The following is a 25,138-nucleotide window of genomic DNA, read 5'->3' as shown; positions in this document are numbered from 1 at the left end:
GCCCTAATTATTGGCATACTGTATTTCAGCTACAGTAAGTGCATTGGGATTGGATTTATAATTAAGTTCTAATTCAGTAAGACTTTGCTGCCTTTTCTCTTTATCCCTTGAGCTTTCTGGTTGTGTAACCAACCTGCATTTGTTCCTTGTTTTGCTAATTGCTTGTATGATGGGTGATAATGCAAAGGCAGAAAAACATTCACTTGTGTTTTTCTCTCTCTTTTCTCTCTCTGTCTCTCTCTTCCCCCTCCCACACGCATGCTCCCACTGGCAGGCATGACTGCAACACGCAGCTAAGAGTAGCTCTGTTAAAGAAGTGCCAGTGAGCAGAGGGATCTGCAGAAAGAAGAGCTTGTGCTGTGACTCAACCAGGTAATTGCATTATTCCTATTACACCTGAGCTCTGTGTGATCTGCTTCCCTGTGTCACCTCCTGACTACATTCCCTCTTAGCTATTGGCATGCTGTGGCACCATGGTATCCATCTAAACACAGATCTCAGTCCTGGGAGCAATAGAAACAAACGTATTTATTTTCTTTAGCTTGCTTTTGTTGGTCTTTAGGTTTCTGGTGTCTAAAAAAATCATATTTTTGTCAATATCGGCTGGTGATGACACCTGTGAGTGGTGGCACATGGTGAAATAGTGATAGCAGTGTATATAGTCCTCTGCTTCACTATGAATTCAAATGCACAGTCACCTATACCTACTCATTTCTGTAGATTACACTGAAAACTGATCACATGTGCATATGTGTTGGGAACATTAGACTGTAAGCTTTCTTTGTGCAGGGACTGATATGAATGATGCATTATCTCTCTAAAGTTCTGCTGAATATGTCAGCTCCATATAGATAATGATGAATAATTAGAAGAAACATGTTTTCTCTTGTTTTCTGTTGACCTAGAAAAAAACAATATTCCAAGTCTTTTCTATAAGATTTGACACAGAGAGTGAGATTTGAATCCTCGCAAACTATCAAGAGAGATTGAGATAAAGAGGTAATAATGGCACCGCCAATTCCCTGAAGTAATCATAGAAAGCAGTGTCACATAGCAGGCAAACAAGTGCCCTTAAGCAATGACAACGAGTTAATAAGATATTAAAGGGGTTGTTCACCTTCATACAATTTTCTCATTTCAGTTGGTTTCAGATAGGTCACTAGAAATAAAGACTTTTTCCTATTACTTTCTATTTTCTATTTGTGACCGTTTTTCTAATACTAAAGTGTAAAGTTTCATTTTTCAGCTCTGGGAGGAGGGGTCGCCGACTCTTTAACTGTTCTAAATTGATACATTTACTTGATCTCTGAGTTTCATTAAAGGCAGCTGTTAGAATTGATACAATAGTTGCTACTATTCCACAGATGCTGCTGAGAAATGTATCAACTAATTGTATCAAATAAATGTAGCAAATTGTAACAGTTCAGATGCTCCTGGATCACTGAAGACTGAAACACTGGAGACACCAACATTAAACTTTAAACATACATTTTGGGAAAATGGTAAAATATAAAAGATGGAAAGCAATTGAAAAAAAGTCTTTGTTTATGGTGAACAATCTAAAAATGACTCAACTGAAAAAGGTATTTGGAAGGTGAACAACCCCTTTAACCCTTTCTTAGAATGCAAGAAGAAAGGGACAGCCCTATATATATATATATATATATATATATATATATATATATATATATATATATATATATATATATATATATATATATATATATATATATATATAAACTCCATCAAACACACTCTTGTTACTTTGAATACTTCAGGCAACATTTCCATGCTAATATAAAGAAGTTAGCATTTGATGCCAATTACTCCATAAAGGACATCTTCTGTTTCCAGCATAGCACTTGTTGCATTACCATTGTTTTTTGTTAAGCTACTATGCCAAACATTGGGCTTGTTTTCTATATTATTTTATTGTCCAGCTCTTTGAAGAACAGATAGGAGTCTGAAAAATCTTTTATCTGGTACATGCCCCTTTCAATATCCAGACAGCCAACACGGGGGTTATTTATAAACACTGGGCAAATTTGCACCTGGGCAGTAACCCATGGCAACCAATCAGATGATTGCTTTAAAATGTTCAACCTGCAGCTGGCTAAAAAAAGCTATCACTGATTGGTTGCTATGGGTTACTGCCCAAGGGCAAATTTGCCCAGTGTTTATAAATTAGCCTCACGTGTTTTTGTTACGGCCATGCAAAGAACTATTCCTAGAGTGCATGTCGATGTGTAAGCGTGGGGTTGTGAAGCCATCAACTGTTATGGTTGATGTATTGGCAGATCTATGGATTTGTATTTTAACAGAGGGGATTCCATTTCTTAGCACTTTCATACAGCTCTGTGTGTGTGTTTCCAAGGAGACGAATGGTCCTCTTATCTCACTCCCACTCTTTGCCTTCAGTATTTTGGCTTTGTGTTTTTTTCCCCCTTACCTCATCTCCTCGTCAGATCATTTGTAAGCTGCGCCTGCTCCAGTTACCTTGTACAGTATACTAACAATTATTATTTCTTCTTTGTGTGATGAACAAAATAAAATATCCATTAATTTACTTGTCAATATGAACATGTTTGACGTAGCCTCCTGCTTAGTAGGTAAGGCTGAAAGTACTGTTGTAAAAGACTATTGAATACAGATGGCACATTGGGTTTGAATTTTATTTTTTTTTAAAGAGTTTTTCCTTGCTTAGAACACATGGAATCCCAAGGTTTTGGGCAAACTACATGAAGCAATAATGTCATTTTTAAAGAGAAAAACCTAATTTGAAAGAACATTTTCATCCATTTATATTTGATCAATTTTTTTTTATTTCAGTTGAATGGGGGGAAGAAGAAAACAATTCATGAACATGAGCTAGCTGAATGGAATTTTGATATAGAGAGTAGCACAAGTGATGCTGTTTTTTTTCCCGTAGTGTAGGCAGATGCAGCAGGTGGTACTGTACAGAGTACAGGTGTGATGTCCCTCTTTCCTAGACTCATGTCTAGGAATCCTTGTAATCCATTGCCCATGTGCTCTTGCCATTATGTTCTGGAAGCAGGGAGCCTGCACCTGGCAGCATTTTATGTCAATGTGATTGGAGTTTCATTATATAACCCCAGGATTGCAGAAACACAAAAGGCTGAAAATGCACAGGAAATGTCTGACTAAAATGTTTCACGGGTTTCCATGGAAATTGAGATTTGCCTTTAGGCAGAAAATATAGTCAATTCTTCTGAAGGTATTCATTGATAAGTGACGGCCATTTAGGAAGGGGATCTAAAACTACGTTATACACCTCCTGTGCCATTGTATAAATGTCTTCCTGTGAATCGTTTACATAAATGAATGCTTGTTTACATGTGTGTTTATATTTATTCAATAACTCATGGATTGTAGCTGCATTACTGCTTTCCTGTGGTTTTAATACTTGATCCCATGAAAGCGTCACCCCTTTGGGGTGGGTAAGTGGAACCAAGCAACAATTCAGCATACGTGTATAGTAAGTAGAAAAAACTAAACAGTATTAATGGTCTGTGCATGCAATAGGTTATAAGCAGTGCTGAGGACCAGCAACCCAATAAAACAGCCTTAAATTGCTTTGATTACTTGTTCAAAGATGTCCATGTTAGTTACTATTATATTTCTCTAGGCAAGGCTTAAAAATATATTATGGGGTAAGAAAGAAGTAATTCAAACAATAAGCTATATTTTTAGAGCTTTTTCCTTAAGGATATGTATAAGTATAATGATAATTTTAAATAAGTTTATATATGTCCCACAGGGCCGCCATCAGAAATCACGGGGCCCCATACAGCAACATTTTCTGGGCCCCCTGGTCCCCGCCCACCCCAGATCCCATTTAAAAGGCCCACCCAGATCCTGCCCATCCCATACCACAGTAGAAAGTCCACACCAGCGCTAAAAACCCCATAAAAGTTTTTTTAAAAAAGCAGTGGTGGTTGGGGTCTCCCTACAAGTTAAAAAAAATCATTTGTGGCACCCCCCTATAACTTAAAAAAAATATTGGTTATCAGGGCCCCCTATAAATAAAAAATTGTGCCAGTGCCCCCAGAAAAGTTTTTACAAAAACATTGGTGGTCAGGGCCCCCTACAAGTTTAAAAAAAAAACATTGGTGACAGGGGCCTATAGAGTATTAAAATAATACATTGGTGGCCAGGGGTTTAAATAAAAAAACACATATTGCTGTTCAGTAGAATTGAACTTGTGGCTTCAGGACTTCAACTTCAGCTATTTTTGTGATTTCGGGTCTTTTCGCCGCTTCAAGACTTCAACTTCATCTATTTTTGTGGCTTCGGGTCTTTTTGCCGCTTCAGGACTTCCACTCGGCTATTTTCGTGGCTTTGGGTCTTTTCAACAGCTTCGGGACTTCGGCTGTTCAGCTTTTCATTGGTTCGGGACTTCGGAAGAGGCGCTACTACTTCAGGCTTTCAAGGGGATCCCAGCTCTTTGGAAAAGTGCAGGACAGCCGGGCCCCTTAAGGCCCAGGCTTGGTAAAGAAAGTACCCCCTGTGCCCCCCTGATGGCGGCCCTGATATCCCATGCATGACGTATCTTAGGGTAGTATACAAAATATTATTAATATTAATTTGTTAACAGTTATAGTCACTTTGGTGACAGTACCCGGTGGTTATGCTTACTTTCTCTAACACCAATAGATTGCCAATAGATTAGCTGCAATAGTGCAAGCTAGAATGCTATATTTATTCTGTAGAATGTTTAACCATACCTGAGTAAAACGCTCTAGAAGCTCTCTGATTGTTTAGGATAGCAGCTGCAGTATTAGCTTGGTGTGACATCACTTCCTGCCTGAGTCTCTCCCTGCTCACTGATAGCTCTGGGCTCAGATTACAGCAGAGAAGGGAGGGGGTGGGGAAAGAGGAGCAAACTGCATGCTCACATGCCCGGGGCAAGGAGGTTTAAGATGAAGGCAGGAAGTCTGATACAGAAGCCCATGTGTACACAATAGAAGGAAAGAAATGCTGTGTTTCTTTTGACAGAGGACTCAGAGCAGCACTACTTTGAGGGTTTACTGGTATATTTAGGTGGACCTTTCTGATAAGGCTTACTTAGTTTTAACCTTTCCTTCTCCTTTAGGCAGAAGAGCCATTCCACTGTAGTTTAAAAATCCACAATGAAAACTAGTAACAGACTACTGAACAGCAATAATTAGATGTGTATAGATAAACTCAAATACTTGTAAATGGGGTATTTAAAGGATGACTGTATCCAATTACCTGTTGCCAAAATAGGCACTTTCCAGTACTGGATTTTAAAACCTCTAAAACCTAATAAAGATATAGCACAGGTATAGGATCTATTATCCAGAATGCTTGGAATCTGATATTTTGCATATAAGGGATCTTTCTGTCATTTGGATATCCATACCTTAAGTCTGCTAAAAAAATGTAACATTAAATACACCCAAAAGGATTAATTTGCCACCGGTTTATGCATCTTAGTTATCATCAAGTGCAAAGTACTATTTTATTATTACAGAGAAAAAGGAAAACATTTATAATGTAATTTATATTATTTACTTCACATGGAGTCTATGGGAGATGCAATTTGTAGCTTTTCAGATAACAAGTTTCTGGATAAGGCATCTCATACCTGTACTGCCAAAATAAAGGAAGCACTGCCATTAAAGCATGAAATACATACTGCAATTTGATCAAATTATTAATGTGAATGTCATGTTTTCTACAGGCTAACTGCTATGGAAGCTATTATGGACAACATACCTTTAAATTCTAACATTACTATAAGCATGACTGTATTTTAAACCCAGTAACATCCCAAGGTGGTATAACCTTATTATTTGCAGCCACATTTAACTAGCCAACCAATGCTTGCATTGCACTATAACAGGGGTAGGCAACCCGCAGCTCCGGAGCCTCATGTGGCTCTTCATCCTGCTTGCTGTGGCTCGGTCTTGCGATTTGCCTGACACGTATTCTATACAGCCCTCGCACCTGCTGGCGGCTTCTTGAGTGTGCGACCGCGTTAAGCTAACAGAAGCTGCCAGCAAGTGCGAGAGCTGTATAGATGTCCCAGGAGTGACAGGCAAGACCGAGCCGCAGCAAGATTATTCATCATGGTCCTTACCGCGGTCACACATTCAAAAGAGGGAAGATCAGCATTGAGCTTCAGAAACAGAAGTCACATTAAACAGATGAGAACACTAGCATTTAATTTATTTCAAAGTAGGGTTACATGCAGGGTCAGACTGGGGGCCTGGGGCCCACCGGGACTGCTGTCAGGGGCCCCCCTATGTGCCTGCATGGCTTGGCGCCACGCACATGCAAGTACTGCGTCGCTCAGCTCAAATGCGCAGGTGGAGCGACAATTTTTTTTCCGAATCCCAATATCGGGAGAAGGGGTCTGGCCCGGCAGGGGCCCATGAGGGTCGGGGGCCCACCAGGTTTGTTCCGGATGTCCCGTCGGGCCAGTCCGACCCTGCCTACACACTGCACTTCTGTTTGTTGTGTTCTGTTATTGTAACAGTTAAAATTAAAAAAGGTTAAAACTTTTAAAAGTTAATAAGCTGTGTTATGTTTTTGCATCTCCAGACTATTTTTCTTTAGTCAAAGAGGGGGCAAAATGGCTCTTTTGATAATAAAGGTTGCTGACCCCTATAAGCACACCTCCCAACTGTCCCGTTATTAGAGGGACAGTGCCTCTTTTGACAGCTCAACCCGCAGAACCTCATTTGTACTGGAAAGTCCGATTTTCTCTGCACTGAACAGACAGAAAAAGAAACAATTTTTCTAACTTAATTGGCTTTTGGCAGAGAGCCCAGAACAGCCACAGCTGCAGATATGATACTTTTGTAACAAGTTTGAGATAAGCAAATAAGTAATTGTAACAATATAAGATAACAGGTGCCTTGGGAGAAGTTAGACTCACAGCTTAAAGGGCAATTCACCTCCGTTAGCAAAACTGTAATAACTGAAAAAAACATGTTCAAACTTTCATAACCTGCCAAATTTTGTAAAGTGAACGTGGTAATTATGGGGTGTGGTCACAAAAATGGGCGTGCACTGCTCGCTGCAACTTTTTTTCCCTCTTTTTATTTCCGAAATGTTGGGAAGTATTCTATAAGTACCAGAATCTGCTCTGGATTACTAGGCCTGGAGTAAACTGTTGTTAGCCCTATAAAATGTTTAACAGAGAAGAGGGATCACATATGATAGCTTTTCGTGGCAAATAGTGGCAAGAGACAGAGGTGCCGATTCACAAAAGGGTCGAATATCGAGGGTTAATTAACCCTCGATATTCGACTAGGAACTAAAATCCTTCAACTTCGAATATCGAAGTTCGAAGGATTTAGGGCAGATAGTACGATCGAACGATCGAAGGATTATTCCTTCGATCAAACGATAAAATCCTTCGAAACGAACGTTTCGAAGGATTTTAATCCAACGATCAAAGGAATATCCTTCGATCAAAAAAAGCTAGCCAAGCCTATGGGGACCTTCCCCGTAGGCTAACATTGACTTCGGTAGCTTTTAGATGCCGAACTAGGGGGTCGAAGTTTTTTTAAAGAGAATGGTCGAATAGTCGAACGATTTTTACTTCAAATCCTTCGATTCGAAGTCGTAGTCGAAGGTCGAAGTAGCCCATTCGATGGTCGAAGTAGCCCGAAAAAAACTTCGAAATTCAAAGTTTTTTAACTTCGAATCCTTCACTCGAAGTTAGTGAATCGGCCCCAGAGTGTTGCTCACAGACAATAGAATGTGATCATTTCTAACACAAGGTAGAGATGGAGGTTAGTTGCATTTGTTTTTTTGAATTTGTACAATTATAGAGCCATTTGTGTTTTTTCCATTCTTTCAGACCACACAGCAACCCACTAAATAGGCTTAGATGGAAAATCTGACGCAAATGGAACAAGGGTGGAAGATAAAAGAGGGAATTATGGGACAGGTTTAAATCAGGAGCATGACAGATTTGCAGTCATTCTGGAATACAACTTGGATAGAAAGGAAAGATAGAAAGGACCATTTAAAAACCCATACAGGAATCAGATTGAACTTGTCAGTACCACACACTGTTCTTGTGAAATCTGGAAGGTGTGAATAACAGAAGGCTATATATATTGAGATAATTAAATCACGACTAGAGAGCCTTTAAAGAATGAATAGGGAAATTCAACATGAGGTTTGTGGTAGGATAACCAGCAAATACCTCTAAAAGGAATGCTTTAAAATTCATGCAGCACTAAACAAAGGTGTAACCACTGGTAACATGAAGCTGACTGAATTATTTATAAGACAATGCAATAAGACACACATTTCCCATTAAATATACAGTAAACCTTTAAGGCATAACTTAATTGGTGGACAAAACACAAAAATCATCCCATATTTGCATGAATACATGCATCCAAACTGCTACCCTCATAGCTCATCTGTGGCATTCTCCTTAATATTCAGACTAATAGTCTCTGGTGTTGAGGAAGATGGGTTAGTGCAGTGGTCCCCAACCAGTAGCTCGCGAGCAACATGTTGCTCTCCAACCCCTTGGATGTTGCTCCCAGTGGCCTAAAAACAGGTGATTATTTTTGAATTCTAGGCTTGGAGGCAAGTTTTACTTAAAACCAGGTAGTAAAAACCAGGTGTACAGCTATACAGAGCCTCAATGTAGGTTGACAATCCACATAGGGGCTATTAAATGTCCTATCACAGCCCTTATTTGGCACCCCAGGATCATTTTTCATGCTTGTGTTGCTCCAGAACTCCTTTTACTTCTGAATGTTGCTCACGGGTTCAAAAGGATGGGGATCCCTGGGTTAGTGTATATGTGTGTTTAAGAAACCCTTTGTGGTTGTCTGTAAGGCTGTCTCAAGAAGACAAGGGGGGCAAATTAACTAAAGGGTGAATTTTCCAGCAACCGCTTCACCACACTCTGTGCCACTTTGCCAGGTGCAAATTCGTTACCAGTACACTAATTCGCTAATATGCAAAGTTGCATCTCGGCAGCTGAATGCTGGCGGATTTTTGCTGGTGCTACTTCGGCTGGGCAAGCATTCCATAGCAAATTTTCACTAGCTTTCATTTCTGCCTAGCTTTCCTACGCTTAGTTCAATTTAAATAAGGCGGGTACCTGAAAACCGTATGGACGTCTTTATTAGTAATGTTGGTGCAAATGCTTGAAGTGACCACTTTTTAATGCAAATGTCCAAGGAACCATAATAAAGACAGAAGAGATCCTCTACAGTCCTACACATAAGCCCACCCTAAAACAAATGTGGCATGTCCCTCAAATGTCTGGGAAAAAAATTCTTCAATAGTTCAAAGTTGCAGCGTTTTATACAACTTTAATGCATTTTAGGCACACAGGATGTGAGGTCACGATCATAAGATTGAGGAAGATCTAGCTTTGTTTTTTCAGTTCGCCTGGACTGAGGTGGCAAAGTAAACTCTGGCGATAGAGGTAAAAATTTGCATCTTAGTGAATTTGCGGAGTAACGACCATTCACCAGAGTGAAAAGTCTCCTGGCAATAGGGTGTGAGTTTATTGACAGACTATAGATAACAAAGATTGCCATTTTATATAAGATGCTGGTGTAGTGTTTTGGTGTGTTTTCTTTGTAATATTACTGCAAATGGATTTGCGACATACAGATTATCCATTGTTTTCGCTGCAGGGTCAGACTGGCCCACGGGGATACCAGGAAAACTCTTGGTGGGTCCAGGTGTCAGCGGACCATCATTCTGCTAAACATTTGGTCTATTTCAATTCCATTCCCAGTAACGTAACTGGAGGGGGGCAGGCCCTGGTGCAACATGTACAGCCGGGCCCCCCTCCGCAAAAGATTATTTGCTGCGAAAACGCTGTGGCTGGAAATCGGCAGTGCGTTAGCTGCCGGGGGCCCTGAGGGGGTGCGGACCCTGGCCCAATCGCACCCCTGCTCCCACGGTAGTTCCGCCACTGTCCATTCCCTATTTCTATGAGAACACAGAGGCTAAATAACAGAATATACTATGTAAAGAAAAGAGACTAGGAGAATAGAGGTTGAGTGAGGAAAGGAAGAATAATAGTACTGACTATGGGTCCCTGGTCTACGGTTTTTGGATGGGCCCCTGATGTCCCAGTCCGACATTGTTTCGCTGCCTGTGCTTTTCATTGCCTAACAGTAGCAGCACCTGCAGAAACATCAGCAAGGGTTGTCTTTCTTTTGGTTGATGATCTCATGCCATCAACTGAACTCATTTTTGTTTTCTATCATCCAAACAAATATATGCATCTTCTCAAAAGCACGAAGTTGTGAGTATGGGTTAATTATCTGAAACTCTACATTTATTCACTTAAATGAGGAGCATCATTAATGTAACTGTCATTTGCAGAAATAAAATTCATTTTGCAAAGGTGAAATGATTCTTGAAATAGATCAACTAAGCTCTTGATTCTTGTGGAGGCTTATTTAATAAAGGTCAGATTTTAGTGGTTTTAGATGTTTTTGAAATCACTACTAAACAAGATAAAAAAAAAGTTTAAGATTAGAGTTTTATCGGGGGGGGGTTCTTAAAGGGATACTGTCATGGGAAAAAAAAAATTTCAAAATGAATCAGTTAATAGTGCTGCTCCAGCAGAATGCTGCACTGTAATCCATTTCTCAAAAGAGCAACAGATTTTTTTATATTCAATTTTGAAATCTGACATGGGGCTAGACATTTTGTCAATTTCCCAGCTGCCCCAAAACATGTGACTTGTGCTCTGAAAAACTTCAATTACTCTTTACTGCTGTACTGCAAGTTGGAGTGATATCACCGCCTCCCTTTCCCCCCCAGTTTTTTCCCAGTGTCCCGCTGGTCCAGTCCGGCCCTGCTCAATGGTATTATACCTACTGTTTGTAATGGTCACATGATGATGACAACAACACCCACAGGGCTTGTGTGACTGTTACAACAAGCAACTAGTAGAGAGTTCGCAGTTCGATAAATTTTTTAAAGGGACACTCACTTTTTTTAACTGAGAAAAGTATATACACAAACAAATATAACATCTTTTTTCTGTTGAGGGATTGTGCAGATGCATGTTCCATGGTCTATGTATTAGTGCTGAAAATGGTTTTTACTCTACAAAAATGTGTTTGTTTTCTTTAAAAAAAAAAAAAATACACAACTTTAGCAAGAACAATACTTACTACTGGGATGGTAGTTAAGCTATTAGCAGGTTTTTAATTTCCAGAATTTCAGGCATTTATTGTTATATTCTAAAGCTGTGTATGTCATTTGGACACACGCTTAGGGGCAGATTTATCAAGGGTCGAATTTCGAAGTTGAAAATACTTCTAAATTCGACCATCAAATTGAATTACTTCGACTTCGAATATCGACTTTTTTTTCATCGAATGTGGCCATTTGTGGTCGAACGATTCGAAGGATTTCAGCGATCGATCGAACAATTTTTCTTCAACTTCAAAGAACTTAGAAAACTGCTCTAGAAGGTCCCCATAGGCTAACATAGCACTTCGGCAGGTTTAATTTTGCGAAGTATTGAAGTCGAAGTTTTTTTAAAGAGACAGTACTTCGATTATCGAATGGTCAAATATTCAAACTATTTTACTTCGAATCAAAGTCATGGTATCCTATTCGATGGTGGATGTATCCAAAAAATTACTTCAAATTTCAAATTTTTTTACTTGGAAAATTCCCTCGAATTCACCCTTGATAAATCTGCCCCTTAATGTACCATTTCAGAACAACAAAGAATTTCATGCAGCTTGGTGACAGGTTTTCATGGCTACAAGCTACAACCACCAGAGCTCTGTATTGAGATGCCAGCTCATCATCTCCCAGATCTCCTACCTGGTTATATTATTGTGTTTCATGTGATATTGCACACTGCAGTCATTAGGCCCCCAATCCATATTAATTTAATAAATCTTACCAAACTCGCATATACTTAAAGGGGTTGTTCACCTTTAGGCTGGTGGCAGACGTGGCTACTCCAGGGAGATTAGTCGCCCAGCAACAAACCTCCTCTTCTTCGGGTGATTTATTTCCCCCGAAATGCTTTCCCACCTGATAGAATGTAAATCGCCGGCGGGATGGCACTCCGATCATTTCGGCTTTCCGAAGTCGCCCGAAGTTTCCTCACATTCTAGCTGGCAGGAAGGCATTTCGCGGAGATTAGTCACTCAAAGAAGAGGAGATTTGTCTTTGGATGACTAATCTTCCCTGAATCGTAGCTTGTGCCACCACCCTTTAATTAACTTTCAGTATGATGTACAGAGTGATATTATTCTGAGACAATTTGAAACTGGTTTCCTTTTTTTATTATTTATGGTTTTTTAATTATTTAGCTTTTTATTCAACAGCTTTCGAAGTACTGTCTCTTTAAAAAAACTTTGAGTTCAATACTTCGCCAAATTAAACCTGCCGAAGTGCTATGTTAGCCTATAGGGACCTTCTACAACCATTTTCTAAGTCTTGGTGAAAACTCTGTGAAAACTACTTCGACTTCGATATTCGAAGTCAAAGTATTTCAATTTGTTGGTCGAATTTCAAAGTATTTTTTAATTCGAAATTCGACCTTTGATAAATCTGCCCCTAAATGACCACCGAGACATATTTTGGTTCAAATTTAAAGGAACAAGTATTCAGAGCATCATCTTACCTTTTCCTGGATAATATGTGATCCTTGGATACCATTTTATAGTGCTCCAGTCTATTGACTATTCCATATGCACTGTAGCATATACTTTTTATGTAGTTATATGAGAAGATTTCGGTTCATTGTGGAATGATAATGTATATCAGATTATAATTTACATGCAGTTGATGTATTTTCGTATGATACAGTAAGTCAAGATGGGACATTTCCCAGCAACATTTAATCATTGACTGTAATTGGTATGTTTTTACTAGGCTTCAATCAGTGTAAAAGAGGTCATTATATGATACAGAACACATAGAATATTGATTGGCAACCATCCTTTCTCTAAATGTCCTTTATTCAGTCACAGTTCTCCCAACATAGTAGGCTAAATAAAAATTTCAGGTCCCAATCCCAGTTCACACAAGTGGCACCCAGTTACAACAAAGCATGCTCCTCATCTTCTGCCTCTGCAATCTCTGTACCATTTCAGATGTGCAGATTGTGATGTCCTGCTAAAAGGGGGACACCCTGGTGACCCTTATATAGGCTTTATTGTACCTCATCTTCATTTGTTAAAACTGCTCCCTTTAACACACTTAGCCACATTTAGCCTTTTTTAGAACTTGCTCCACTTAACTTTAGGGTGCAGGTAAGGCATATTTCCCAGTGCAAGCATATACAGCACATCATTTTTTTTAAATATAATTTGGTTTATATTGTCCCTTTAAAGAACATTCAATGCAGCAAAAATTAAAATGGAAAGAGCAATTTGCACCAGACAGATATCTGTGACACCATTTCTCTCAGCTGTGCTTGTAACATCTGGAATTACATGTATTGTTTTAATTGCAGGGTGCATGTACATTTCTCTGTTTCCTTAACTGTTTGATAGCCTTAACGGAACTGTACGACATGTTTAGTAGACTTTTCATTTTTTTTTCATTAATATCTCTAGTGAAATATCAAAAAACATGGGCTTTTGTGGCGTGAGTGAACAATCTTGGTTGGGTTTTGCAAACAAGTGGTAGAAATTATACTTTAATAAACGTCAGAATACTTTAATATTGATCATTTTTAAAGGGTACATTTTTTGTTATTTTTCTTTTTAGTAACCAGACTACTTAGTTGTGAAATTAAGTTATTAAATATTGTTTCAGATGTTCTAGATTGAAATCACTGAATACATTTACCTAAAAGGAAGCCTTGTGTTGTTTAGGAAATGATATACTGTAGGGTAGCAGCTGTTTCTGTCACCGCCTTAGATATGTTATGTTTAGTGATCTGATATGTAGGACATCAATGAAACAGAAACAGTTACTGCCTGCCTAGATTTACCCCAGAACAAAAGTGAGAGAACTTGGAATAGAATCTGGATCTGTGCTTTCATATATATACTTTGTGACCTTTGTGTTCCCGGTTGCTTTATAGTCACTAAATACATGATTTCAACTTACATGACAACTGGCCACAGGAATAATATCTATGGTGTGGGCCCCAACTCTTTGGGGCAGATTTATCAAGGGTCGAATTTCGAGGTGAAAAAACTTTGAAATTCGACCATCAAATAGGTGTAGTACGATAGTCGAAGTCGAAGGTTTTTTCCTTAAGATTAAAATCCTTTGAATTGATTTAATCGTAAGATCGTACGATGTTACAAAAAAAACCTCGACTTCTCAAAAATTAGCCAACGGCTCATATAAGTTATAAGAGGTTCCCTCATAGGCTAAACAGCAATTCGGCAGGTTTAAGGTGGCGAAGTGTCGAAGTCGAAGTTTTTTAAGGAGACAGTACTGCAATTTACGAATGGTTGAATTTGTGAAGTTTTTTCAATTCGAATTGAAATTCGGCCTATTCGATGGTCGAAGTACCCAAAAATTACTTTGACATTCGAAGTTTTTGAATCGAAAATTCCCTTCGACCCTTAGTAAATGGGCCTCTTTGTTTTCCTCGTAACCTCATGCTCCCAATTATGACAAATTTCTTAATCCCACCCTTAAAAATCATCCATGTCAGTAAACCACTAGATATGACATTTCATTTACTCACATGGTACAATAACTATTGTTGTATCCATGAAACTGATGATGTGACAATCACTACAACCCTAGGTAAGTTAATATCAATTGTAGTTTAGAAACGGAAGAGTTGGCACAGTTTGCTTACAAGTGCTTTAGAGCAGCGATCCCCAACCTTTTTTGAACCACGGACCAGTTTCAAGCAAGACAATTTTTATGAGGACTGTATTTTGGTCCTTATCACGAAAGCTTCCTGGGCTTAGCACAGCTGTTGTCATGGCAATGGTGCGTCGGTGAGCTGGGATTGCAGGTAATTCATTTTTTTTGCAGCTATTATAGACTGCAGCTGGGACTAGAGGTGGCCCAGTTCGGCACAGCCCAAGACCCGCCACTGGTCCTCGTCCCCGTGGTTGGGGATCCCTGCTTTAGAAGTTTCATCCTTGGTTGATAGAAATGCCCAATGCTTAAAATACAGATTCAAATAATTGTCAAAATTAATCTGCCATGTAATAAATTTGTTATGGTACAATTACAGGAGAGGCAGGAGGTGAGAGGTTGACTAGAGAGCCTGTGACAAGAGAGAGCAGCATCACTGCATTGTCTCATCGCAGACCTCAATACTTGCTGTTTAGCGAACATCACAGTTCTGCAAGTGTCTATGAAATTGTTACTATAGAAACAGCCTTGAGAACGAAATTACATTTGTGGAGGAGGTTTTTTTTATGTTAATTTCCATTGTAAAGTATTTCCTTATGGCCTCCAAAATGGCTTATTTCTGCTCGTTGGAACAAAATCATTCACTCATTCATGGATTCTGCTTTCAATGTGTTTTTTTTGTGTTTATTTGATTCTGCTTTTATTATGTTTTTTTTCATTGAGATTGAACTTATAGTCAATGGATATCAGTGTGTTTTTTATAGACTGGAATAGGATTATTTGGCATCAGAAAACTATAGACACTTTTGGAATTTTTAGATCTCATGACCTATGTAATAGATATATAGCCTGAACTAATATACATTCTTTAGCAAAGTAGGGAAGCAATTCACACTACACTACATGGACGGTTGTATCATGTTCAAAATAGCCAAAACAAACCTCTCTGTCTGTCACCACTTCACTTAGTAAACTATTAGAAATGCTGCGTTTGAAAAACCTGAAGCATTTCTGAGCATGGGTCCATTTGCCATCTTTATTTGTGCTTTAGGTACCAATATAACATTCCCATGGGAAGCAGTGACAGGCCAAGATTACCATTTTGATTGCCGCTCAATTATAAAACATTGGCCATTGAAACACACCCTCTTTACCTTTAAGTTGTGAGCATGCTTTAGCCTGAAAATGCTCTAGTGGGTGTTTATACGTCGGAAAGCAATCCTATGGTTTCCAATTCAACTGATTGGAATCCAAGGTGATCATGTGCACTTTTCAGCAGCCTGAAATATGGCCTGAAATATGGCAAGTTGAAGAGAATGATTTGTTAATGCAGCACCATACAATAATCCACTTTCAAAGCTTTCCATGGACCAATTACTGCTAGGTTAAGTTTCTACCACTTAACACCTAAATAACACTATACCCATTCTTTTGATGTTAAATTAAAGTGTAAATAAAAAAGTGTAAGGTGTAATATTAGAAAACAGGGCTTGAACTGTAATGTCAGTCTGTTAGATAACAACGAGCCCTGGTAGTGATTAGCATCTACCTTGTCAAGGCATAACAGCCTTTACTGGGGTTGAAGTTAGGACCAAGGAGGAAGTTGTATCCAGAATGTCCAAATTGCTGTATTCAAAGGATTTAGAAAGTGTGCAAAAAGATCAAGGCAGGCAGCAAACAGTGAAGGTCAGAATCAAGCCCAGAAGTCAGGAACCGAAGGATCAAGTCAAAATAGCAATTAAGGAACACCCAGGCATTTTACTAAGACAGACCTATATTCAGGCATTGAACTGGCATTTTTAACTTTAACTTTGAATTTCGCACCAAGTGCAATGACATCACAAGCCATTCTTTTGATGTTTAAAGTGTAAATAAAAAAGTATAAGGTGTAATATTGGCAAACAGGACTTGAACTGTAATGTCAGTCTGTTAGATAACAACGAGCCCTGGTAGTGATTAGCATCTTCCTTGTCAAAGCCAACAGCCTTAGTTAGGACCAAGGAGGAAGTTGTATACAAAAAAGTCCAATTTGCTGTATTCAAATGATTTAGAAAGTGCGTAGTGATATCCAGGCAAAAGATCAAGGCAGGCGGCAAACAGTGAAGGTCAAAGTCAAGCCCGGAAGTCATGAACCGAAGGATCAAGTCAAAATAGCAATTAAAGCGGTGGTTCACCTTTAAGGTAACTTTTATCATGTTATGGAATGGCCATGGCCAATTCTAAGCAACTTTTCAATTGGTTTTCATTATTAATTTTATACATAGTTTTATAGTTTTTTGCCTTTTTCTTTTGACTCTTTGCAGCTTTCAAATGGGCGTCGCTGACTCCCTTCTACAAAACGAATGCTCTGTAAGGCTACAAATGTATTGTTATTTTAACTTTTATTACTGATTCTTCTATTCAGGCCCTCTCCTATTCATATTCCAGTCTCTTGTTCAAATCAATGCATGATTGCTAGGGTAATTTGGACCCTAGTTACCAGATTGGTTAAGATGCAAATTGAAGAGCTGCTGAATGAAAAGCTAAATAACGCAAAAACCTTTAATAAAAAAAAAAATAAAAACCAATTGCAAATTGTCTCCAAACATCACTCTCTACGTCATACTAAAAGTTATCTCAAAGGTGAACAACCCCTTTAAGGAGCACCGAGGCATTTTACTAAGATGGCCCTATACTCAGGCATTGAACTGGCATTTTTAACTTTAACTTTGATTTTAATTAAAGTGTAAATAAAAAAGTGTAAGGTGTAAGATTGGCGAACAGGACTTGAACTGTAATGTCAGTCTGTTAGATACTAAGAAGAGCCTATATTCAGGCATTGAACTCAGGTTACTGGCATCTTTAACTTTGACTTTAACTTTGAATTTTGCAACAAGTGCAATGACATCACAAGAACTTAATGTAATCTTACTACTTTGTGATTTATATCAACTTTCTGTATGCATTTTAGACTGCTAATACCAGGGTTTTACGTAAACTTAGATTTAGCATCTGAAGGTTAACCAAATACAGGAATTGCATAGAGAGCATAGACAGCTTATAAAAGCTGTTGAGCTGAAAGCCTACCAAGCAGTATAAAACTGTCTAAAACTGAAACCACCAGTGTCAGTAAGTTTACAGCAATTCATTTTGTTTGGGGGTTAAAATCCCCTTTAATTTAGAGCTCAGCAAGCAGAGACCATTAGCAAGTGAATTCTGTCCAAATATTCTGGAAACAAATACTTTATATATCTCTTTTGAATACAGCCAAATTATGTGACTCACAATTGCTTTTACAAGATCTGTTCCATGGAACAATATAGTTAATTGGCACTTGTGTGGAGCAAGATTTTCTGGCACAGAAGTAAAATGCTTAATATCATTTTGTTTTACAAAATAAACGCTGTTATATTTATAAGTATAAAAGCTAAGTAACAATTTTGTGGAAAATAAAATCTCTGTTTAATCACAGAAGTATTTTTGTGCTTCTTACCTAATTGTTTTTAGCTGACCTTATTGTACCTATTTGATTCATGGAGTGACAATGCTGTACTGCAATTTCTGCTCTGGCTCTTCTGACTTCTGTATACTCTTTCTCCTCTATGCCACATTTGGACTCCTGGCATTTCCTGTGGCCAGACAACAAAACTAAAAGTGATTCTGTCATGATTTTTATGATGTAGTATTTATTTCTAAATTACACTGTTTACACTGCAAATAGTTTACTCTACAATATAACATTTTATTCATGAAACAACAAGTATATTTTTTTAGTTGCAATATTGGGTGTAGGCAGCCATCAGGTTATTTTGAATGGCCATGTGCTTTCAGAAAGAGCCAGCACTTTAGGATGAAACTGCTTTCTGGCGGGCTGTTGTTTCTCCTACTCAATGTAACTGAATCTGACGCAGTGGGACCTGGATTTTACTAGTGAGTGCTGTTCTTCGATCTACCAAGCAGCTGTTATCTTGTGTTAGGGAGCTGTTATCTGGTTACCTTCCCATTGTTCTGTTGTTAAGATGCTGGGGGGAAGGGAGGGGTGACATCACTATAATTTGCAATACAGCAGTAAAGAGTGACTGAAGTTTACCAGAGCACAAGTCACATGACTGGGGACAGCTGGGAAACTGACAATATGTCTATATATAAATATTTAGTTGGGAATCCACACCTAATTTCAATGTATTCCAAGCCAAAGGGACTTGCCCCAGTTCCCAGGCAATCAGCATAAACACAGTTATATCCAAAGATATGTGTCCCCAGGCTTTTTCATTGGTAAAAAATATAAATGTATTTAAAGTTGCATTAAAAAGTTTTGATACATACTGACCCCACACAGTCCACCTTACGCGTTTCGTACCCACCAGCACTTAGTCAATGGAGACACCTATGACTAAGTGCCGGTTGGTACGAAATGCGTAAGGTGGACCGTGTGGGGTTGGTATGTATCAAAACTTTTTAATGCAACTTTAAATAAATTTATATTTTTTACCAATGAAAAAGCCTGGGACACATATCTTTGGATAAAACTGTGTTTATGACAATATGTCTAGCCCTATGTCAGATTTCAAAATTAAATATTAAAAAAATCTTTTTTTTCCTCTTTTGAGAAATGGATTTCAGTGCATAATTCTGCTGGAGCAGCACTATTAAATGATGCCTTTTGAAAAAAAAATTCCCATGACAGTATCCCTTTAAACCTACCAGACACCACCTTACTATTCTAAAAAAAAAAAAAAAATGTTGCCTGAAGGAAGTTTGTTTTCTAGTGGTCAAAATTAGCTAAGAAATATTCTGCACTGATCAGTATGCATAAATACACCACCTAGTCACAGATGTGAAAATAGCACAAAGCAGGAGAAATAGAGGAAAAAAACTATGTTGTATACTACAAAGAGAAAAAAATCAAATGGCTGAAGCAGTATCTGAAAGAACTAGCATGCTGGCTGTTTTTGAAGACACCGGATCAGTTATAATGAACTAGATGTCTGCCTACACACCATTGTTAAAGGAAAAAAATGGTAGTATGGACTATTTGACAGTGATACAGTGTTTCTATTGGCTGATTGATTGGGCTAGTAAGGTGAGATCACTATTATTTATTATTACTTTTATAGTGCTGACACATTTATGTGACACTTTACTGATATTATACATCAATCCCAATTGGAGCTTGCATTCTAAAGTTTCTATCGCATTCATTTTGGTGAATTTAATTGGAAGCCATCTGTCTGTAGGTGTCTGACATTTCTTCTTACAGATTAAAATTTCTATCTTATCCAAAAAAAAAAGGAGATACAAACAAAACTAAATATAACAAAAATGTGTTTGTTCAGCAAAATTCTGCTGGAGCAGCACTATTAACTGATTAACAATGTTTTCCCATGACAGTATCCCTTTAAGGGCTCTTACACACGGCCGTTCCGACCTGCGCTCCCCTGCGTTCCGTTTTTTGGCGTTCAGCCGCAGGGGAGCGCAGGAATAGACGCAAGTCATTATTTGAAATGGGCCTGTACTCACTAAGGCGCGTGTAGGCGCCGAACGCAGGAAAAATGCAGCATGTTGCGTCTGAACCTGCGTTCGGCGCCTACACGCGCCTGAGTGAGTACAGGCCCATTTCAAATAATGACTAGAAAACGGAGCGCAGGTCGGAACGGCCGTGTGTAAGAGCCCTAAGAGTTTCTAGAGGTACATGTGTAGATGACAGCATTAATCAATTAGGGACAGATTTATCTAAATGTGAGTTCAGATTTTAATAAATAAAAACTCACCCACGTTCTATTCATTCCTATGGGATTTTTAGGAGGATATGTATCAATAGGTTAAAACTAGAACTCACCATTTGTTAAATACACTTCCAAAAATCACATAGTAATGAATAGAACGTGAAGTCACAGTTCTAATTAAATCTGACATTTTTCTTACACTGGGAAATAGGTTCAAATGTACTTTATTGTAAATATCATTCCTAACAATTGTTTGTTGAAGTGTTTAAATTGATTCCTATATAACGATTTCAATATCTTGTTTTTCAGAAAGTCAGGATTTTTGAATATTATGGAAAAAGTCTGGATCAGAGATGGACAGTCCTAAAAAGCCACAAAGGTTACAGCTGTCTAAATCAGAAGCTGACAATGGCAATATTAATCTCCCAGAAAAACGCTCACCGATCTCCTCTAGGATCTGGCAGGAAGAAGACCCTACATGCAGTGGAGAGGATTTTAGCATGCGGAACTTTTGCATCAGGGTGCAAAGTGATCATGAATTAATGGAGGGAAGTTTCAGCTTTGATCTGGATGGAGACAGCATTTTAAGAGCCCGAAGAGAAAACTCTGTGGAATCCGTTAGTCACCTTCCAGTTCAAGAACCTAAACATGGGGAATTGTCATTTAATAAAGATTATGGGCATTCAGATTTAAACAGATGGGACACAGGTAAATTTCAGGACAAGAGATCTCAAGAGTGTCCATACACTACCTTAGAGGAAACATCACAGAAGGACAATTCAGTGGTTTGCAAAATAGATCCAAAAGGGGATGAAGGTAAACAGCACAGTCTTAGCACTACAATTAATCAGCAGCCCAATTCAGATAATGATGTAGCTGGAGAAGGACATATATCTGAATCATTGTTAACAGAGAGCAAAGCCACTAAGGTGCCTGAACAAAACATTGAAAAACATTTAGATTTGGAATCTTCTACTTGTTCTTCCCAAACTTTACATGAAGTGGAGCCAGACACAAAAGAAACACCCAAGGATGTTCCAGAGTCAGCATCATACAGAAACAAAGTCAATACAATCAAAGAACAAACAGAAGTCTTGCCAAATCCTTCTTCAGATGAAAGTAAAAATATTAGTCCTGCAGATAAAAGCTCAGAAGATGCATTAACAAAACCATCTAGACAAGACATTGAAACAACAACAATTCACGAGGAAGCACCACTGATCTCAAAAGAAGGGGGTACTTCCTTGACTGAGTCTAATCAAAACACTAATGCAATATCTGACCAATTGACATGCAGATCTATTGCAGTAAGTCCCATTGTTCCTCCAGAAGGTAACCTGTCTTTTACCTTTCAAACTGAAACAAGAATTCCAGAATCATCAAATATACAATACAGAACTGTGGCTGTGAGCCCTTTTGTTTTAGGAGAAGGAAGCTCATCATTCTCATTTCAGAGTGGAACAGCTGCCAATATACAATATAGATCTGTGGCTGTAAGTCCCATTGTTCCATCAGATGGAAGCTCCACCTTTACTTTTCAGAAGGGAATTGACACCCAGGAGACCTCTAAATTACAATATAGATCTGTAGCTGTAAGTCCTATTGTTCCTCCGGAAGGAAGTTCACCATTCACTTTTCAAAGTGGCATGGGAAATCTGGAAAAACCAAATGTACAGTATAGATCTGTGGCTGTGAGCCCCATTGTTCCACCAGAAGGAAGCACATCATTCACTTATCAAAGTGGATTAGGGACTCAAGAAAAACCCAATGTGCAGTATAGATCTGTGGCAGTGAGTCCTTTTGTTCCACCAGATGGAAGCTCATCTTTTACTTTTCAAAGTGCAATGGGTACTCAGGAAACATCAAATGTACATTATAGATCTGTGGCTGTGAGTCCTATTGTTCCACCGGAAGGAAGCTCATCGTTCTCTTTTCAGAGTGGAATGGGTACTCAAGAACACTCTAAAGTACAACATAGATCAGTGGCTGTTAGTCCATTTGTTCCAACTGATGGATCTTCATCCTTTACATTTCAGTCTGAGCACAACTCCCAGCCTGCCAAAGATCAGACAGATTCGTCAAATCTTTCCAAAGTCTATGCTTTTGAATTAGCTCCTCCCAATCAAGGTGCTGGAGCTGAGACCAGAGTTGAGTGTCGATCCATTGCAGTAAGTCCAATAGTTCCACCTGATGAGTCTACATTTACATTTCAGATGCAGCAAATTCTATCAAACACAGCAATGGGTTATCAAAAAGACAGTTTAGACTTACTTTCGAAAACATATTCTTTTGAACTAACACCTCCGAATCAGGATGTGGGAATCCAGGCAGACATCAGAGCAGAATGCATTTCAGTTGCTGTGAGCCCAATCATCCCACCTGATGCATCTTCGTCTTTCATATTTCAGTCGGATCAAACACAAAAGGAATGGACAGTTAGCGGTTATAAAAACAAGCCAGATTGTGAGTTGCTTACACCAAATAATCAAGATAGTAGTAGAAAGGCTAACACTACAGTGCAATATGTGTCAGTAGCAGTAAGCCCTATTGTACCACCAGATGAATCCCCCACTTTTACCTTTCTAGCAGAGAGAACAGGTCAGGAAGTTGCTGGAAACCAGGGCAGAACAAAAGATGGTCAACATATAGATAATCTTTCAGAAACCTGTTCATTTGAGCTCATTCCCCCTAATCACGATGCAGTTCAGGATAGCCGAGTGGAATATAAATCTGTTGCAGTAAGTCCTATAGTGCCACCTGAGGAGTCTTCTTTTACTTTCCAAAGTGAAAATAAAAAAAATGATTCTTACTTTATGACACACTCCTTTGCAGAAAAGGATGGGAAAGAAAACTCTAACAGTGTTAATGTTCTCTCTGAAACATACTCTTTTGCATTAAAGCCTCCCTGCCAGGATATTGGGGTGCAAACTGATAATATATCTGAATTTGTTTCCATAGCCGTTAGCCCATTTGTGTTTTCCCAGAGTCCTGGGACTTTTACATTCCAAGCAGAGGGGAAGCATCAAGAATTGGCCTCAAAACATCAAGACCAGACTAAAGAGAATAGGAGCTGCCAAATTCGAGATTTTGGGACTCAGACTGACAATACTGTACAGTGTACATCAATAGCTGTTAGCCCGTTTCTACCTACAGTAGAATCATCTTTCCATTTTCAAACTGACAGCCCCTGTCAAAGCTCTCTAAATGGAACATGTTCACATGTTGTAGAGAAGCCAGTGATGAAAGATGCTGAGATGCAGGTGTCCTTTTCAGCAGAGATGACATCCGTTGCAACAGATCCTATGACACCTATACGTAAATCCCCTCAGACTTCTTACCCTGAGGTGCAAGTTAAAGCTAAAGGAGATCACCCAGAACCGGTGCGAGAAGTCAGCTGGGATGAAAAAGGAATGACATGGGAAGTTTATGGAGCATCCATGGAAGTAGAAGTACTAGGAATGGCCATACAGAAACACCTGGAAAAACAAATTGAGGAACATGGGAGACAGAAAGTGATGACACCTCAGAATACAAGAGGTAGTTCTGTTCATGGTGCCTCCTTTAGGAGTGAGGGAAAGCGCCAACCTGGTGCTTTCCGTACATTTTTCCACAGGCGACCCCATTGCTGCTCAGGGGCTGGCCCAGCAGTAGAATGATTTTACAAGTATTCAAGCCATTTTCTAAATATTTATGATTATTTTATTAGCTTTTTGAGGAAGGATGGAAAAAGCACTTCAAAAAGTGAATTAGAGATGCTTTTTTTGTGGCTGTTTTGGATAAAGAAAAAGCTTAAACTTTGTTAAATGAGGACCAATTTAAGGAAGAATGTATCATTTAAAATCAAAAGGAATCACTAGTGAATAGCTGGCAGGGCCACATTATAGTTGAAAAGTAAATAGAATTGCTTAATGTTAAGCACAGCTATCTGATCTGCAAAAAATACTATGGGTTCTGTACATGACGTAAGCCTTAAAATGAAATTGGGAATATCAGGCAATGTCACAGGGATCACATGTGAATTGATGCATTATGAGTCAATGTGCCAAATGTGCCATTGGAACATACCATTTAAAGGCCTTTACTTTTAAGGTTTGCTTAAAGCAGTGAAGAAAAGGTAAATAAGGTGAAACAATTACATTGAACCTTTAGAGGAAAACTATAAAAATAATGTATGTTTAAATACCTTAGACTAATATGTAGTTTTTACGTTTTTCATTTAGCCATATTTATCAGTTTACAATCATTTAGGATTTGTGACAATATTAAGAGGGCCGGCATACAGAGAAGAGAGAGAATCAGAGAATAGTCATATGCACTGACTGGTCATTTTTTTTATTGTTTGTGATTTATTTGCTTGTAACGTGCAGCGCAGGGATACCATTTGTGTATCTTTTATTGGATTAATGTTTCTTTAATCTTTACTGAACAAGTTGGTAAGAATGTTAGTAAGCAAGCTCTGACTAGCTCCCAGGTGTGTTATGTTATGTTATAGACAAAGGGTGTTTGATTTGCTTCCTTGTGATCCGAAACAAGCATACAAACTTCTATAACCTCTGCATTAAGCAACTTGTTACTGCTATAGATACTTGTTTGCATCAGTTCTTTCAAATAATTTGCATTCAATATAAAAAAACAAT

The 25,138-nt window shown here is 38.6% G+C and overlaps 1 protein-coding gene across 1 annotated transcript; it reads left to right on the top strand.

The window, feature by feature from the left end:
• The first annotated feature begins 258 nt into the window (after positions 1-258).
• LOC121402042 lies at positions 259-24,157 on the top strand. The gene is made up of 2 exons (XM_041587771.1): positions 259-372; positions 20,811-24,157. The coding sequence occupies exon 2, from the start codon at positions 20,855-20,857 to the stop codon at positions 24,155-24,157; it is 3,303 nt and encodes a 1,100-aa protein (XP_041443705.1). The 5' UTR covers positions 259-372; positions 20,811-20,854.
• Positions 24,158-25,138: the final 981 nt, after the last annotated feature.

The sequence above is a fragment of the Xenopus laevis genome, chromosome 3S (genome assembly GCF_017654675.1).
Source record: "Xenopus laevis strain J_2021 chromosome 3S, Xenopus_laevis_v10.1, whole genome shotgun sequence".
NCBI lineage: Eukaryota > Metazoa > Chordata > Amphibia > Anura > Pipidae > Xenopus > Xenopus laevis.
Note: the sequence above shows the minus strand (reverse complement) of the source record. Positions and strands in the feature narration are given on the sequence as shown.

Excerpts from the sequence above, each read along its gene's own strand:
- LOC121402042 (XM_041587771.1), top strand. The coding sequence starts at position 20,855 with ATGGACAGTCCTAAAAAGCCACAAAGGTTACAGCTGTCTAAATCAGAA.